The sequence below is a fragment of the Lissotriton vulgaris genome, chromosome 5 (assembly GCF_964263255.1).
Source record: "Lissotriton vulgaris chromosome 5, aLisVul1.2, whole genome shotgun sequence".
Taxonomy (NCBI): Eukaryota; Metazoa; Chordata; class Amphibia; order Caudata; family Salamandridae; genus Lissotriton; species Lissotriton vulgaris.
Genome location: NC_141693.1, coordinates 426,675,217 through 426,691,484, shown reverse-complemented (window position 1 = coordinate 426,691,484; position 16,268 = coordinate 426,675,217). Strand labels below are relative to the sequence as shown.

Below are 16,268 nucleotides of genomic sequence, written 5' to 3'. Positions count from 1 at the left end.
GAAGAGACTGCTCTGTGTGGTTTTCGCAGGGCAATTGGTAATTGTTGCTCGCCCGGAGGGCGGATATCCAACGTCATGACCTCATAAGCCTTCAAACACTGCACGACGCACAACTTTGGAGTGTCCACAAAGGCTGGGTACGAGATAGTTCGTGACGCAGACTTCGTACGACGTCCCACTTGAAAAGTAACCCCGTCCGGGGAAAAAACTCGCGCCGACATGTCTAGGGCGCGTACATCCGACACCCGTCGGCAAGAAACCAAACACAGGAGCATAGCCAATTTAGCTGACAGCTCCTTCAAGGACAAATGAGCGTTAGCCTGCCAGGACAGGAACAGGTTTAGGACCCCATTTACGTCCCAAAGGACCGAATATCGGGGTTCCGGTGGTAAGGAGAGACGAACACCCCGTAAAAGTCGGCAAACAAAAGGATGTTCCCCCACTGGGGAACCCTCCACAGGTTGATGACCTGCTGAGATTGCGGAACGCATTGTGTTAATTGTCCTATAGGCTAGGCCCTTAGTTGCCAATTCGGCTAGAAAGTTCAAGATCGGAACGAGTCCTGCGACCACGGGATCCAGGTCCCTTTGAAGACACCAACGCATCCATTTAAGCCAAGCGGATTTGTAGCGCTTCGCCGTGCTATCAGCCCAGGCCTTGGAGAGCAGGCCTCAGCCGATCCCGAAAGGCCCGGGAGTGACCAACGTTTCCGGAAAGCCTCCATGCCATGAGGTGGAGAGAGCCCTGCATGATGAGAGGATGAGGTTCCCGATCCGGGTTGAGCAAGAGGTGAGGAAACTGGGGGAGTAGGATTGGAAAATCCCAAGAAAGTTCCAGAAGAACTGGAAACCAGACTTGAGACCTCCAGAGTGGCGCAACCAACACCATCTCCACCTCCTGACGGCGCACCTGAGCCGCCGTCTGTATTATCATCGAACGGAGGGAACGCATAAGACCTCTCCTGGCTCCAATCCTGGAGGAAAGCGTCCGTGGCCTCCGCAAGCGGATCCGGCCTCCAACTGAAAAATCTTGGAAGTTGGTGGTCCAGTCGGGACGCAAACAGATCCACCGAAAACGGACCCCAGCGGGCGTTCAGCCACTGGAAGACCGGGATGTCTAACATCCACTGACTGGCATCCCTCAGGTGCCTGGAGTGCCAGTCCGCCACCTGATTGGCCTGACCCAGTAGGTATTCCGCCGTCACTGATATGTGGTGCGAAAGGCAATAGTCCCAGAACTCCTTCGCCAAATCTGCCAGAGCTCAGGAGCGAGGGCCTCCCAGGTGGTTGACGTATTGAACCGCCCCTTCGGAGGTGTCGGGCCTTGAGGCGCTGGAGCGCTCTGTAGTGGAACGGGCCCGGGAAAATTGCCTGAATGGAGGACGACAGAAGTCACACCACTCTGGCTACCTGTCGCAGAGAAGTCCGGTCCTTGGAAATCGTCTGCCGTAACGTATGCATGATCTTGGCCATCTTCTTCGAGGGAAGACTGGGGGAGGCTCCGACGGAGTCTATGACAAAACCCAGAAATGTAATTTTTTGACACGGAACCAGAACCGACTTGGACCCGTTGATGACGAAACCCAGCCTCTGGAGAAGCTGGACCGCCTGCTGGAGTTGACCATTGAAGAGCACCGGGCACTGGCCCATCAAGAGAATATCGTCCAGATAGACTATCATCCGAATACCCTGTCCCCGCAGGAACTCTCCCACCGGGTGCAGCACTTTCGTGAAGCACCAAGGGGCCGAGGAAAGACTGAAGGGAAGGGCGGTGAATTCGAACACTCTGTCCTTCCAGAAAAACTGAAGGAAACGTCGATGTGGAGGAAGGATGGGTACAACCAAATAAGCGTCCTTTAGATCCAGCCTCACCATCTAGTCCCGTGGGAGGAGCACATCTCGAAGGAGGTGAATCCCCTCCATTTTGAAGTGACGGTAAACCAACCAACCGTTGAACTCTTTGAGGTTGATCACAGGACGTTTGCCCCCATCCGTCTTGTCTACTAGGAAGACATTGCTGAGGAAACCAGCAGGATGTCTCGTTGATAGGCGAATGGCCCCTTTTTGGAGTAACTCCGAGACCTCTTCGTCTATCAAGCGCGCGTCTGACTCGGAAAAAATGATCGGCCGCGGAGGGCACATCTGAAATGGCTGGTCGTAGAAATCTATATGGAACCCCCGCACGGTTTGTAGAACCCATGCGTCTGCAGTGAGCGACGCCCACTCCTCGTAAAAGGCTGCTAAGCTGCCCCCCATGAGAACCTTGTCCGAAGACCGTACACTTACCGTTGGAGGTATGGGGTCCAGTGTTCTTGCAGAAGCCTCGACCGCCGAAGCGTTGCCCTCTTGTGGGGTAAAAGTTATTGAAGTTCGCTGAGGTCTGGTATTGGCCTCTGCCGGAGCCTTGCCCTCTACCGTTGGCATGTTGCCCTGTGTGGCCGGTCGGGCGGCCCCTGCCCCGACCGGCCCCTTGGGAAAAACGCTGCTGGAACACTCTTAATGCTGGACTGTGCTTTGTCCAGCGAAGTGAACGTGGACACTAATTTGCCGAGCTCTTTAATGAGAGGCTCGCCAAAGAGGCGCCCTGGGCGACCGCCCCCGCTTCCGAAGAAGCCAAGTCACCTAGTTTCGGGTCCAGCTTGATAAGCGGGGATCTCCGTCGTTCGGTGGAGAGGGCGCAGTTGGCGTTCCCTAAAAAAATGATTACTCTCTGAGCCCAATTGGATAAGACCTCAAGGGAAATAACCGTGCCATTGGCTTTCGCCTCCTCCGCCATATCGAGGATCTTTGTGGCGGGCCCCACTGCATCCAACAACTTATCCTGGCATGACCGCCAGGAACGGTCGATGCCTTTACGTGGATCCTTCATAAATTTTGCGAGGAAGGTGCCCATTTTTGCGTCTAATTCGGGCGTCAGGGCCACCTTACCCTCCAAAGTGGGCCTCGGACACTCCCCTCGTAGGCAGCCCCATGCGTCTTTTTCTAAAGGTTTGCGCAGGCGACCTGCCACGAACTTTGCCACCGTGTCTCCCGGCGTCCAGGCAGCGGACCGCGCACAGCATAATCTCATCCGGGTCCAACATGCCGGAACTATACCGGGGCAACTCAGCGGCCGAGCCCGAGGGGCGCCAAGAGCGGACCGACTCCCAGTCATCATCAGTATCCGGGGAATCCAACCCTGGACACGGAGGTGCGGTCTCCGAAACCACAGAAGGTTCAGGGTCCGAAAGTGGCGCAGGGGGGCCAGCAGTCGCCTTGGCCCAGAAAACGTCTGAGACGCTCAAAGGCGCCTCTGTCCACCCCTTGCCCCCCTTCCGGAGTCCCTTCCCTGTAGGGTTTCTTTGGTGCGGGAGGGCCCTCACCTGAGGGGCCTGGGAGGCCAGTAGGCGCTCCCAAATGGGCCTGCGCCAGTTTGGCGCACTCCTCTACAATGCGTGCAGACAACCGGTCCTCCATGGGACCCACCACCTCAGTCACACAGCGATAAATAGAGCTGTCGACTGCTTGGTAAAACTCCTCATCCTGTAAGTAGGAGTGGGGTTCCTCAAAATAATCCCCTTGCTCCATGGCGGTCAAGCTAAACACTGAGCACCTGAGGCCAAACTGCACTATGAACAATCTCCTCTCTACAGAGGGCGTCGGGGAACAAAATATGGGCAGACAATTTAGACTGCGATGACTTTTTGGGCCAGCGAAACTGGCGAGGTAGGCCGCACGTCAAAGCCCCCAAACGTGCTGACCCTCCACACAGGGACCGGGTCTAACGACCCCCAATGCGCGTTCAACCACACAAATGTTAGAAACATGCTTTCGCCGATCGGCGCTTCACGCGGTCACTGCCGCCAAATACAGACCCCGCAAGGCGTCACAAATGGTAATTTTGGGCCAGATACAGACCCGGTGCACCGGGCGTTAAGGGGTGGAGAGGGCAAAGCTCCGTAGCAGGCCGGCTCCTCCGCGCGTCTTCTCAGAGTGAAGGGATGCGCGCCAAGGAGCAGGCGAGACGTACAGGCGCCTTCTGGCGGGCGCTATTATCACCGCACCGCCGCCGGGACAAACGCCGCGAAAGGAGCGAGAACGCTCCCGCGACTGGGGGCTCTGTAGGGAAAAAACGTCACAGAAACCGCAACAGAGCCCAACACATCTCCGTCCGACCCTGGACGGGAAAGTACATTCTCACAGCCCAACACAAGCAAGATAAAAATTTTCACTTAACTGACACAGCCCAACACAAGCAAGATAAAAATTTTCACTTAACTGACTGCTGCGGGACGTGAGCAGCGAAGAAAGAGGAGGAAGTTTGTGGAAGGAGTGTCTAACATACTGGGAGTGGAGATAGCTGAAGGACTAATGTTCGAAGGCTCATGGGAGCTGTAGTTTATTCCTGGACTGATGAACTTTGAAAGTCGTTTTGTTTCTAATTTTTCTGCAGTTTGAAAATGATTGGAGCTTTTCTAAGGCTGCTGTGTTTTTGATTTATGTAATAAAGCGAAGGAAGAAAAGCATAATCCGAAGCCTCCGGTCCTGACCTAGAATTCCTCTGTTGCTAAACTGCACAAATTGTAGCTGAGAAAGCCACCCCTTTCATGCAACCGGCTGGTCCGGTTTAGTTTATCATAAGGTATTGACTAATTGCATCTGTGAGATTACCCTCGCATGCAGAATTCTTGAGAAAAGCTTCAGCTGACCCTTTCATTACTAATGAGTTGCTTTTGTATATAGTTCTTCATACCGCTCTAATGAATTATTGAGCCATGGAAAATACGTTATTTTTACACCTCGAAATAGTAGCTGATGTGATGTTTCAAGAACTATTCGCTCTTTAAAGATTAAGATCGTTGTAACTCTTTGATGCGCGGTTATGCTAAGCATAAATGAAAGATTCGGCGATAAATTGGCATTTTTGTAGGGCTTTGTTGCAAAAAGAACCCATTAGAACGCGTAGTAAAGATTAGAAGCTTAACATTAAAAATTTAACATAATTTTTTTGCAGGTATAAGAAAGACACTGAAGGAAATGTAACATGACAACTGTTTGTCTCTGTAAATGTTTACGAGAGGACGCTCTGTTTTTGCATGTTTGTGGTACACTAAAAAAGTTTTTTTTTCTTCATACCTCTAACAGATTGTCGAAGCTCTACTTGTGTGAGTTCTGTCTCCGATATATGAAAAGCAAAAGCATTTTGGAGAGACATTCAAAGAAATGTGGCTGGTTTCATCCTCCTGCGAATGAAATATACCGAAAAGATGACCTTTCTGTTTTCGAGGTGGGTATGTTCAAGGCTCTGGTAGAATCAAAGCCACATTGCTCTACAGAAAGTAGTTTGCCCTTCTGCATACAGTGAGTCAGCCATGTTTTGTTTGTGGAAGTGATTTGTAATCTCCAGCTGTTCTATAACGTACAGTATTTTATCCCATGAGCGTTTCCTTTTCTGTTTGAGTAGAAACAATGCGAGGTTGTAATGTTTGTGCCCTCAGAGTGCATTTTGCAGGACCCGGCTCTCTAGGCTTTTTTCATACATACTACTTCTGTTCCTGGGTGCGTAAAATAGGACGCACCGGATTTTCAGGTTCTGTATCTGCTTTCCTTGTAGCTTCTCAATGCAGTTATTCTGTCGTGCTGCTCTGTCCTTGCCAGGTCAAAATGAAAGGTCATAACTGTTTAACTTCTCTGACATTGAAAGTAGTTAGGGTATCTTAGTTTTGAGTTATCAAAATGGTTCCATGCGTCTTTTCCACATGTACAAGCTTCCTATGGATACTTCTAACCGCAGATTTTTCATCCATAGAATGTCCACCATGTGCTAGACAGGATCATGAAAACTTCAACTGCAGGACTCCCACATGCTGGGGTTGTGTGGCTCTGGGGGTCCCTGGAAGAGATAAAGTGGAGCCTAATACAATTGTTATCCTGCATGTTGACTTTGGATCCTTTCCTACCACACCTTCCCACGTGGTTTTGCAGCTCTGCTCTCAACTTTGTTGGTGTTCCAACGGCTCAAAAATGTTTTCAAAGTTTTGAGAAAAGATGTCCCCACTGAAAACAATGGGATTCAAGCAGTGCGGAAACTGCAGGAAGCAGCTGTATGTCAGACCTGCAGTAGGTGTGTCTGTGATGCTTGGGCTGCAACTCTTAAGTTGTGCAACAAGTGTGCCCCTCCTGCATTCCAAGGCATTTGGAGACTCGGAGGTGGAAATCTACATCGATGAGTACAAGAGGAGGTTATCTAAGCACAGGTCTTGCTCTCGCTCCAGGTTGAGGGGCCAGTCTGTCTTGATGCCGTTGCCATGAGCAATCCTCTTCCTTCTCCAAGTCTTCAGTTAAGTCATAGTGTTAAGATGAACATTACACCCTTTGACGTTTTAGAACTGAGTCATCAGCTGATTCCATCGTGCCTAGAGTTCCCTGGGCCATCATCGATCTGTGTAGCAGATAGCTGCCTTCAAGGAGGCCATGCTGCAAATATTTGTCACAATCACGGCTTCCTGTGGTGTGCATTCGGACCCCACAGTGCAGAGTGGGCCTCAACTCTTGTTACCACTGGTGTCCTCCCCCAATGCAGCCTGCCCCCTTGGAATTTATTTTCTTGCCCTTCCTAACCCCAGTACAGATTTTTTACACAGGACCTAAGAGTCATGGCAGTTCCCACCATACTGACGCAGATACCGACCCGATGGTAGACTATATCCATGTTGGAGCCCAAACCGGCATTGGACCCAACCCGCCTGATGTCGCCCTAGGAATTCTCGAAAGCGCAGCTGTTAGAAAGTCTAATTTGCAGTGCTGGTCTGGAGGGCACCTGCAGCACTCGATCTGCAGTTTACCTATATTGAACAAAAACAAGACTCCTGACAGAAATCCAATCCCAACATATTGTTCTTTGCTTTCTGTAACCTAGGGGTACTATTTTGGGTCCGATATTGTAACACTTGAAAAAGATCTAGGAATTCTCGTTCAGGTCTCTGCACAAGAATGGCCATAATAGTACCACAGATGGGATGGTTTTATTAGTGATCTTCGTTGAGCAGTTTAGAGCTTATTACTTAAGGAATACACTGGAAGACATGCTTTATCAGAAGATATGTGATCTTAACACCTTAAAAGGAATGTATTTAATGGTGGGAAGATTGGTTTTCTAGCTTATGATATTGTGGTCTTTCTGTACCATGTGTACTGTGAGAATTGGTTTTCCCCTTTTAATTTGCTCAAGCTTTCTGAAATACTATGAGCCTCTATCAAAAATTCTTTTGACATGAAGTTACATGTGACCGGCTGAGTACTCACATTGCAACACTTATAGTTTTCATGTTTCGATTTGCCAGAACCCACATCATTGGACTACTCATTTTGGAGCCTGTCACTATCTTTTTCCTTTTAAAACAATCCTGTAGGCCGCTATCGACACCTTCAAAATACCTCCAAATCCTCAGCAATTATGTGAATGTAGCTGCTGCTTTCCAAGGATGAAACACTGCATTTGAACCATCGACAACATTTGCTTGTGCAACTTTTTCAACTTGTCCTTCAGCTCTTTCCTCCTTTGGGTTTTAGCTGCCCATCAGCTGACACCGCTAATTTGATAGCCGTAACTGCCAGAGGCAAGTAGGTTATTTCCCACTGTTGCCCCTTTCACATTCATTTTGTGTTCTTCCGCCAAATACATAGCTAGACCTTTCTAAAGTCTTCCCCAAAAATCCCTTAATTGCTCTTGGCTGGACTGCTTGGATTCTGTAATGCAAGATCTTAAATGCATCACTGGGGTTGCATGTGGGAGTGGATGCATTAGCTGCTTTGCTCTGTTAATCTTGGCAGCAGTGAAGGAGTACTAGAAAAACTGTCTTGCCATGACTCACTTCTCAGAACATGCCTCATCGACTCTAAACTGCGGTTTGTTTCTTAAGATCCAAGTACCAGCCCTTTATTCGTTGCTGTACGTGGAACTTAGACTTCAGAAGTATCTTTTCTGTCTTGTACCAACCCTTTATGCCCAACAGCTAGAGTAACATCTGTCTATTACCTTCAGATGCATGTTAGTGCTTTGTTTAAATGTATATTTCGAAGTTTATTTTATGTGTAGCTGGTAGCTTCCGTTCTAGCTGTAACTTTTACTCCTCCGATGCAGACACAAAGCATTCAAAGCTGTATTCTACAAGCCATTCATGGGTTTCCTGGAGGTGGGTAGGAAACTACTTTTAGCGGTGGGTGAGTGAATCTCACGTTTGTCAGTCCAAAACTTTGAATTATTAGAAATGGACGGCTGTGTGTATGTAGATCTTGGCTAGGATACTATTTGTTTCTCTATTTAAACCAGCACTCTAGAGTAAAGAGAATATCTGGTCACTTAGTAAAATGTTGCTATGGCTACCTATTTGTTCAAGACTTTAATCCAGCCCCTCCAAGAAAATTAAAGCATGCATTCACAGAGAAGCCTATATTTTTTTCAAGCTTACATTTTTCTTCTCATTTCTTCGTCTAAGTCGCACATACATTAAGGCTACTTTCTCTGTTTTCACTCAACACTTAAATGTTTGAGCATCAATTTTGGACACTGCTTTTCTGTTTAAATTGCATATGTATCAAATTATTAAGCCACCTTATATAAACCAACACTTCTATAACGCCTTAGCATGATGGTCTATGAGATGCTTAAAGCTTGGGTTTGAAATGCATGTCAGAAAGCTATTGGCAGACGGCGGTGTTGTAAGCATGTACTTTTAATGTCATGTGTGCCTGATGGCTGCTTGATGTTTAGATTTTCCCCCCCAAGAGTTTATTTCTTCTTTGAACCACCATAATCCCATCCTCCCATGGTCTTGACCAGCCGTTTTGACAATGCTGGGTTTTTCTGAACTCTGGATGCTCTGTCCTGGATGGAGTTGGTGGCTTTATGATCTCTCACATATATCCTGCTAGTCTGTCTTAATGCTAGAGATCTACAAAGGATACTGCCAAAAGACTTGGCGTGGAAGAGTGGTTTATGATGGTGTACATACATAGTCTGGGTGGAAGTGGCGAGTCTAGTGATCAGTTAGAAAGATTAAAGTCTCTGAAAGCATCTTTATCAATGACCAATGAGAAATTCCTTAAGGATCAGTTTCCATCTACTTCCTAATGTAAAAGAAGCGAGTCTAGACTGGTAGGTTATACCAGATCGTGCATGCATACGTGAGACTATTCACTCTTGGCTATTGTCCTATTTTTCACCTTTTTATTTCGTACTCACTTTTGTGTTTTGCATATGGCAAATCATATTGTGGAAGTTCTCTGCTTTGTGGTCTCTACTGTGTAAATGAAACACCAGGTCTCAAAGGATGTGGCTTGTAGGAATGGTGGATGGGGGTCGGTGTAGTTCTCCTGGGGCTCATGTGCTCATCTGTTGGACAAGTCTGATGCCTTTATGCAAGATGCTCTTCAAATGAGTAATGTCAGAGTCTGGGATTCTGATGAGAACGACCTTGCACCATTTCTGTGGAATATGTCATGGCCTTATGGGATGGTTCTATTTTCTATTCTGGATTGAAAACACGTTTTTTCTTCTGTGTGTACCAAGTGGAGAGTATCTGAGCTTTGGTGTTACATTCAGTTTGAGCATCAGAATACTAATGTATTTTGAAACGTAATGGAACTTGTGAGAGGCATCGTTTGAATAAGGCAGTTCGTGAAGTTTGCCCTGAAGATGGTAAGGCTGCTAAGGCGTTTTTTGTGAATAATACTTTAGTTACAGCTTCAAGCTGTGCCTGTTTCGTCCTTGGGAATGAATATCACATTTTTGAACACCTAGATGGTCAGAAACACCGTTTTTTCTTCTGTCATTCTTTAATATAGGGCTACCATTGCTTTTCAGGTTTGGTTTCAGCTAGGTTACAAATGGTTTATGGATTGTTCATGTTCTAGCCATTTCCTCCAGCTAGTAACTATCTTTTTATTTTCCCTAGGTTGATGGGAACCTGAGCAAGATATATTGCCAAAATCTCTGCCTGTTAGCCAAGTTGTTCCTCGACCATAAAACCCTATATTATGATGTGGAACCGTTCCTTTTCTATGTCCTTACGAAGAATGACTCAAAAGGATGTCATCTGGTGGGATATTTCTCAAAGGTAAGTGTGTTGCTTTGCCTTTATGGCAGAATTGACCTATATTTCTTATGTCTTCTCCCAGCCCTGCCTCATGTCTTAGAATTTTTAGACTACATGTTGATGTCCTTATTCATTGCCCAACAGTGTATCACATTTCTGTCTTTAAATCTTTGGCGAGTGGTTTGAAATAATTCTGAATGCTCCATTTAGTACACTTATGCCAGACCAAACTAGTTCTTGCTCTAGCTGTGTGCCAAAACCAACCTTAACTGGATTCACTTTTCTGGAAATCTGTGACCTCTTCCAACATCCTTACATGTTTTCTGTTTTAAGAAGTGCTGTTGTCTTATCTATTAAGCAGTCCGACATCTGTAGTTAAATGTTGTGAACCATGTATGGTTGAATTTTGCGTATGTCCCACTGTTGGCATACTCTGCGCACATGTTCAAAGCACACAAATGCCCGCTCAGTTAACTTCCACTCTTTCTCCTTCTCTTAGGAAAAACTTTGCCAGCAGAAGTATAATGTCTCATGCATAATGATCATGCCCCAATATCAACGGCACGGTTTTGGGCGCTTTCTCATAGACTTCAGTAAGTAACTATTTTTTGTTCCAAGATTTTGTGTATTCTTCTTACCATTGAACAAGTGCTCCTTAAGCAGTCATTGCATGATCTGCAATTGTGACTACTTTGAACCAGCCATACATTCGTCTGTTACTTGTTACGTATGTAGAGTTTATGCTGTCCAAATGCTGCTTTTGAGCACATATATGTATTCAGTCACTAAGTCAGTTTTATCTGTTATATTGAGAACAAGTCCGCTTAACTGCTTTGCTGAAACAAATGTGTTAATGCAGCAGTTTTATGAGGAGGAACCTCCGATGTGCCCGAAAGGAATTGAGTGAAGTGACATGAGAAGTGTGAAAAAGCATCAGAATAAGGAGTCAAGTGGGCTTTGAAACCCATTGAAAGAGCACAGTATTGGATTGCTCTGTCATTATCTTATGGTAGATGTTTCGGAGTCATGAGATCCACTAGAGTAGAGATACACAACTATACACGAAAAACAAAAATACACTGACTGCCAGATCAGTATTTGGGAGGAGAAGAGATGTCTTCCTTGAAGCAGATATTGCTGGTGACTCAAACGTTGCAGAGAAGTGTATTCTTGCCTGAGCATATAAGGAATTGTTCGCTTTTTTCCCATTTGTATGGACCACGTTTTGCAGATGATGGTGGACTGCTTTGGTTCATGCTGTGTGAATTTGTTTAATTTGGATGGAAATTCGAGACCTTAAAGGCCACAGTGGTCAATGGATACTGATTGGCAGAAAATTAGAGGTAGGTGGGTGGCGCAGTTCTACTTATTCTATAGGTAGTGAAGTAAATTTTTGATAGTAAACCCAGGTTCATGTTTCTTCCACCACCCTTTTCTGATCAGTTCCATTGTTGCACTTCTTTTGCCGACACTGGACCACTTGAGCGTGTGAATGAGACCTCAAATTTTTAAGGCTAGTGGTGCACAGTTTTGTTTCTCGCCAGTTTTCATTGGCACCATTCTAGTACTGCCAGTATCTTAAATATCTTCTGCGTATCTTTTTTCACTCCAAAGGATCAAACTGTTGCTTCTAGGTTGAGTGTGCAAATTTGCACTTCTTGTAACCCACGCACTCATGCCACATGTCCATGAACACCATAGATGGGATCTCAAACTTAGAGGGCGGTTTGCTGGAGTTCAGCTGTCGCAGTTATATTACTATCTTTAGAATCAAAAACAGCCTGCTCACAGGCTGGACTGATGTTAAAACATGCTATGTTTAATAACTCATTCATACGTTCAATTTTATGGAATTATAATTCATAAAAATATCAGCTGAGGTAGAAGGTCTCTTCCAGCATTCGCCTATTTTTGTAATGCAGCCGCTAGGCTTAACTCACTAACCAATCCAATTGCCCTCGCTAGACGGTCTTGTGCCTATTTTAGGCTGCATATGCTGTTCTGCTTTGGGGTTCCCCAATCCCTTTCTAGTTAGGCGTGCCATTTGACAACCTATTGCTCACTCGGTTGAAATACCACCCCACTCGAGACATATGGCCAGGGGCACAATCGCCATGAGTATAACTGATAGATTACAGCTCACGACAGCTGGGATTTTATCTTTTCTGTGCACACTTCATTGTGCTTGTTCCTTTTCTAGGAGTAGATAGGAAAACGTCCTACCCACCATTGCAGAGCTATTACCAGCTCTTGGGTGGATCATGGTGGGGGCTCCGGATTGTATCATTTGAATTCACCGACAAATCGGACAGCAAGTGGCCTACGTGCCTTTGTTTTTCGGAGCCATTCCACTTTGGTGTATTTCTTGGTGTAGTTGGTCTCCTTTCTTGCCTTTGCCAGTCCTTCTTACTAACAAACAAGAAAAGGGTGCTTGCTCCCCATGATGGGCACATCCGTGCCTCATCCATCTGGCTCCCTGGCCGTGGCCCTGTTTATTCCTCCGGCCCCTTCCGATCCCTGTACTTTCTCGGTCTCCGTGATTTGCCGTGGTGGGGTACATGTGAGGTGGCGAGAGGTGCCACTCGGTTCCGCAGAGCCAGGGCTGTCCGTGTGCACATACAGGGGCGCAGGGGCAGTCAGCCCCCGCTGCCGTGCCTCTGTCAGGCGATTCTTCGGTGTTGCTGCCTCTTGCAAAGGTACAAACGCAGATAATGTGGAAGAGCAGTAGTAGCAGCGAGGGGAGGGTTTGCAGCTGGTCCCCAGGAGTCGGTGTAAGAGATCCGCTTTCAGAAAGAGCCTCCTCCTGCAGACAGCAGGTCCTCCCTGGTCTGCCTCTGGAGGCTCTGAGCTCAAGCTGTTACCGTGTTTTGGCAGCAGTTGGCTTTTGTTGCAGCTCTTTTGTCTGCACAGGGTTTTCGGCATGGTGACGGCATCTGCAGCGGTGTGTGTGTGTGTGTGTGTGTTTGGAAGGTTTTAATGAGCCATTTGATCTCCTCTCTTCCCCTCGTGGTCTGCCAACCCGCCCCGTCTATGAGAACTGCTCATGCAATGAGGGGAGGGAGGGGTGCGACAGAAAGGGATGGCGGAGGATAAGGATGCATTACATCGAAATCTGCCGGGTTTTTTTAGGTCACTGTGGAGACTGGCGCTCTTTAAGGAGATATTTGAAGGGCAGGCACTTAAAATGCTATGTTTTTTGCATTGCTGAGGCTCCCTGCTGTGGCATTCTTTGTGGTGTTTTTTATAAATGATGCAATGTTTGCTCAGTCGTTACATTTTTACGAACGTGTTATTATTTGTAATTACTATTTTTTTCTGAAATTCTGTACAGAAGGTAAAGTAGAACACGAGCCTAAAGGTGAAAAGGGCATTGGCTTTGCTCCCCCAGCGACCCTGGCAAAACCCAGTTTGCTCCTCTGTCCCCACCAGCCTTCCATTTAAAAGCTTTCTCGTACCCTCTGCTTGATTTGAGCAGGGTTGGATTGGGATAAAAAAAATCGTCCCAGGCACGCATAAAAAAAATCGGCCCACATTTGCATAATGCCTTCCCTCAAATCACTGCTTCAGCGTAATTTTACATAAAATGGGGGGGGGGGGGGGGGGGGGGGGGGGGAGAATATGCCCACATCAGTTTACACTAGTGAAACACACCTGAAAACAAGTGAGGTCACTTCTCCTCAGACCCCCTGTCCCGCTCAATATGCCTACATTAATGGGAGGCCCAGCGAGAGAAAAGGATTGACACCTCTACCTGTTGCTGCTATACGGGAGGTAATGAGTGCCCATCTCCCTCTCGAAAGGCTATTTAGACACCCACTGGGCCGCTGGTGGTGTAGTCGAACAACAGAGACACCGCCCAAATCGGCCCTCAGGCTGCTCAAAAGCAGTCCTCTGCTGGAACTCGGACCCCGCCCCCTCGGGCATTGCCAGAATGCCCCCTTTACCAATCTGACCCTGTTTGATAGTGATACTCTGGGCTTTAAGTGGTATGAAAAAACAGGAGGGTCTCAAAGGGGAGTGGCCAATGTAATTAAGGGCGTGGCTTAAAACACTCAAACCAAAAAACCTGTGCTTAGCATAGTGTGCCGCCCGACTTGTATTTTGCTGTTTTTGTCATTGCATCTAGATATGATACTTCAAGTAACATCATACCTACAAGAAGTCAAGGCTATTGGCTTTGTCAATGGTTGTTGGTTGCATTAGATAAATGAGCAGCAACAATGGCTTGTATATAATATTGAAAAAACTTCCACTTAGAGCCCTGGTGATACCAGGACAGTGTTGCTGCTCCCAAGTTTCAAAAAGAGAAGGAAAATCCAGAGATAAAATGACTCTCAAGGATTTCCCTACCCCTAAAACGCTCACTTGGCAGGGCGTCATGCCTAACTTATCCACTGGTGAGAAGTGATCAGTGTGAGCACGGCACATCCATGTGCCTGCTGTCACTGCAGTCTGGAAAAAAACGGACTGCAGTGACAGCAGGCAGAAAAACAGAGCCCGAAAGAGACCCGTTTCGAGGCCCCCTTGAAAAAACTGCAGGTGCTCAGACCCGGTGAGACCCGGCCCACTTAAAGCCCTGGTGATACTGTCTTACAGCACCCTTCCTCCAACTGTATAATTAACGTGCTGACAGGCTATACAAACTCTTTAGACCTATCTTTGCTCCAACGTTGGAGGCACTGCTGCATAACCTATAAAGACAGCTCTAGCTGCCCCCCAATATGTCAGCGCCATGGCCTGGGCCCCGTTTACCCAGGTTAATGGCTTTCATCCCCCGGCCTTACAGTAGGAGACTCGGACGCGGAGTGGGCTAGTACACCGAGCAGTCTGGACCTATCTGGCCTGAGAGGGGATTGCAGAGTACCAAGTACAGGGAGGTGCCGGGTCAGGGCTTGTTGGAAACTTTGCAGTAAGGTAGTTGTCCAAGGGTGTAGGGATTGGCATACCAGCGCAGGGGCTACATGAAAAGTAAAGGACCCCAATTTGGACATGTTGTGGGGTGGAAATGAGTGCCAAGCAATGTTGGAAGTGTGAATGAATGAATCGGCTAAGCATGGGTTTGACCTTGGTAAGGATGAGACGCGTACAGAGCATTTTTTTTTTTTGTCAGCTGACCCTCCCTGAACGTGGTGTGGAGGCTTGCAGGAAAAACAAACATTAGCATAGCCAATGGGTCTCGCTTTTGGGACCTTATAAGTAATTAGTTATGCAGCACAATATCCTTGATGAAACCACATCAACTGTTGCATGGCTAAACACTTATACGGTCCCAAAGGCGAGGCCTATTGGCTATGCCAATGCTAGTTACGTTTTGTTCTTGGGGGAAACCGGGTGAGTGCCAGGAGGGTCAAGGGTGTGTGCCAGGGAGGGAAAGGATGAGTGTCAGGATGGGGAAGTATGAGTGCCAGGAGCAAGGGGTGGCTGCCAGGCCAGGGGTTGAAGGGCTAGTGCCATGGAGGTGAATGGCGAGTGCCAGGAGGGTCAAGGGTGAGTTCCAGGTTGGGCCAGTATGAGTGCAAGGGACGAGGGGTGGCTGCCAGACCAGGGGGGTGAAAGGCTAGTGCCATGGAGGTGAAGGGTGAGTGCCAGGGAGTAGAGTAGTGAGTGCCAGGAGGGACATGGGTGAGTGTCGGGGAGGTGAAGGATATGTGCCAGGGAGGGGGAAGTATGATTACCAGGAGGGTCGAGGGTGTCAGGGAGGTGACTGTTGAGTGCCACGGAGAGTCAATGCAGAGTGCTAGAGAGAGAGAGAGAGAAGGGTGAGTTCCAGGGGCGAGGAGTGACTGCCAGGCCAGAGGGGTGAAGGGTGAGTTCCAGGGAGGTGAGGGTTGAGTGACAGACTGCAAACAGTAGTGAGCTGGGGTCTAGATGGAGTGGCGGAGACCATCACCCGGTTTGTGCCAGGCTGGGACGCTCCAGTGCCAGGCCAGACTTGGGCGGATGCAAGAACCGCTGAAAGGCGGGCGCCAGGTCACTGGTAACTTTAGCCCACAGGAGTGGGCTGTGTATGGTGGGTGCCAGGCCAGTGAGTGGGGGTGGCTAGACAGCCACACTACTGAACTCCAGGGGTGCTAAGGGCCAGAGCCAGGTCAGCAGAGTGAGGTGGCAGTGCCATGCTGCTGAAAGCCAATGCTTGCGTAGGGCTGGTGCCAGGGCAACGAAGGGCAGTGCCAGGCTCCTGAACACCCGTGCC

At 47.9% G+C, this 16,268-nt stretch overlaps 1 protein-coding gene across 1 annotated transcript in view; it reads left to right on the top strand.

Moving 5' to 3' along the window:
• The first annotated feature begins 5,126 nt into the window (after positions 1–5,126).
• KAT6B (lysine acetyltransferase 6B) overlaps positions 5,127–16,268 on the top strand; it is a 96,356-nt gene continuing 85,214 nt past the window's right edge. Inside the window, exons 1-3 of the mRNA XM_086921817.1 lie at positions 5,127–5,265; positions 9,935–10,096; positions 10,575–10,668. Coding sequence (XP_086777943.1) covers positions 5,164–5,265; positions 9,935–10,096; positions 10,575–10,668 — 358 coding nt within the window. The 5' untranslated portion in view covers positions 5,127–5,163. The remainder of the gene's footprint in view (positions 5,266–9,934; positions 10,097–10,574; positions 10,669–16,268) is intronic.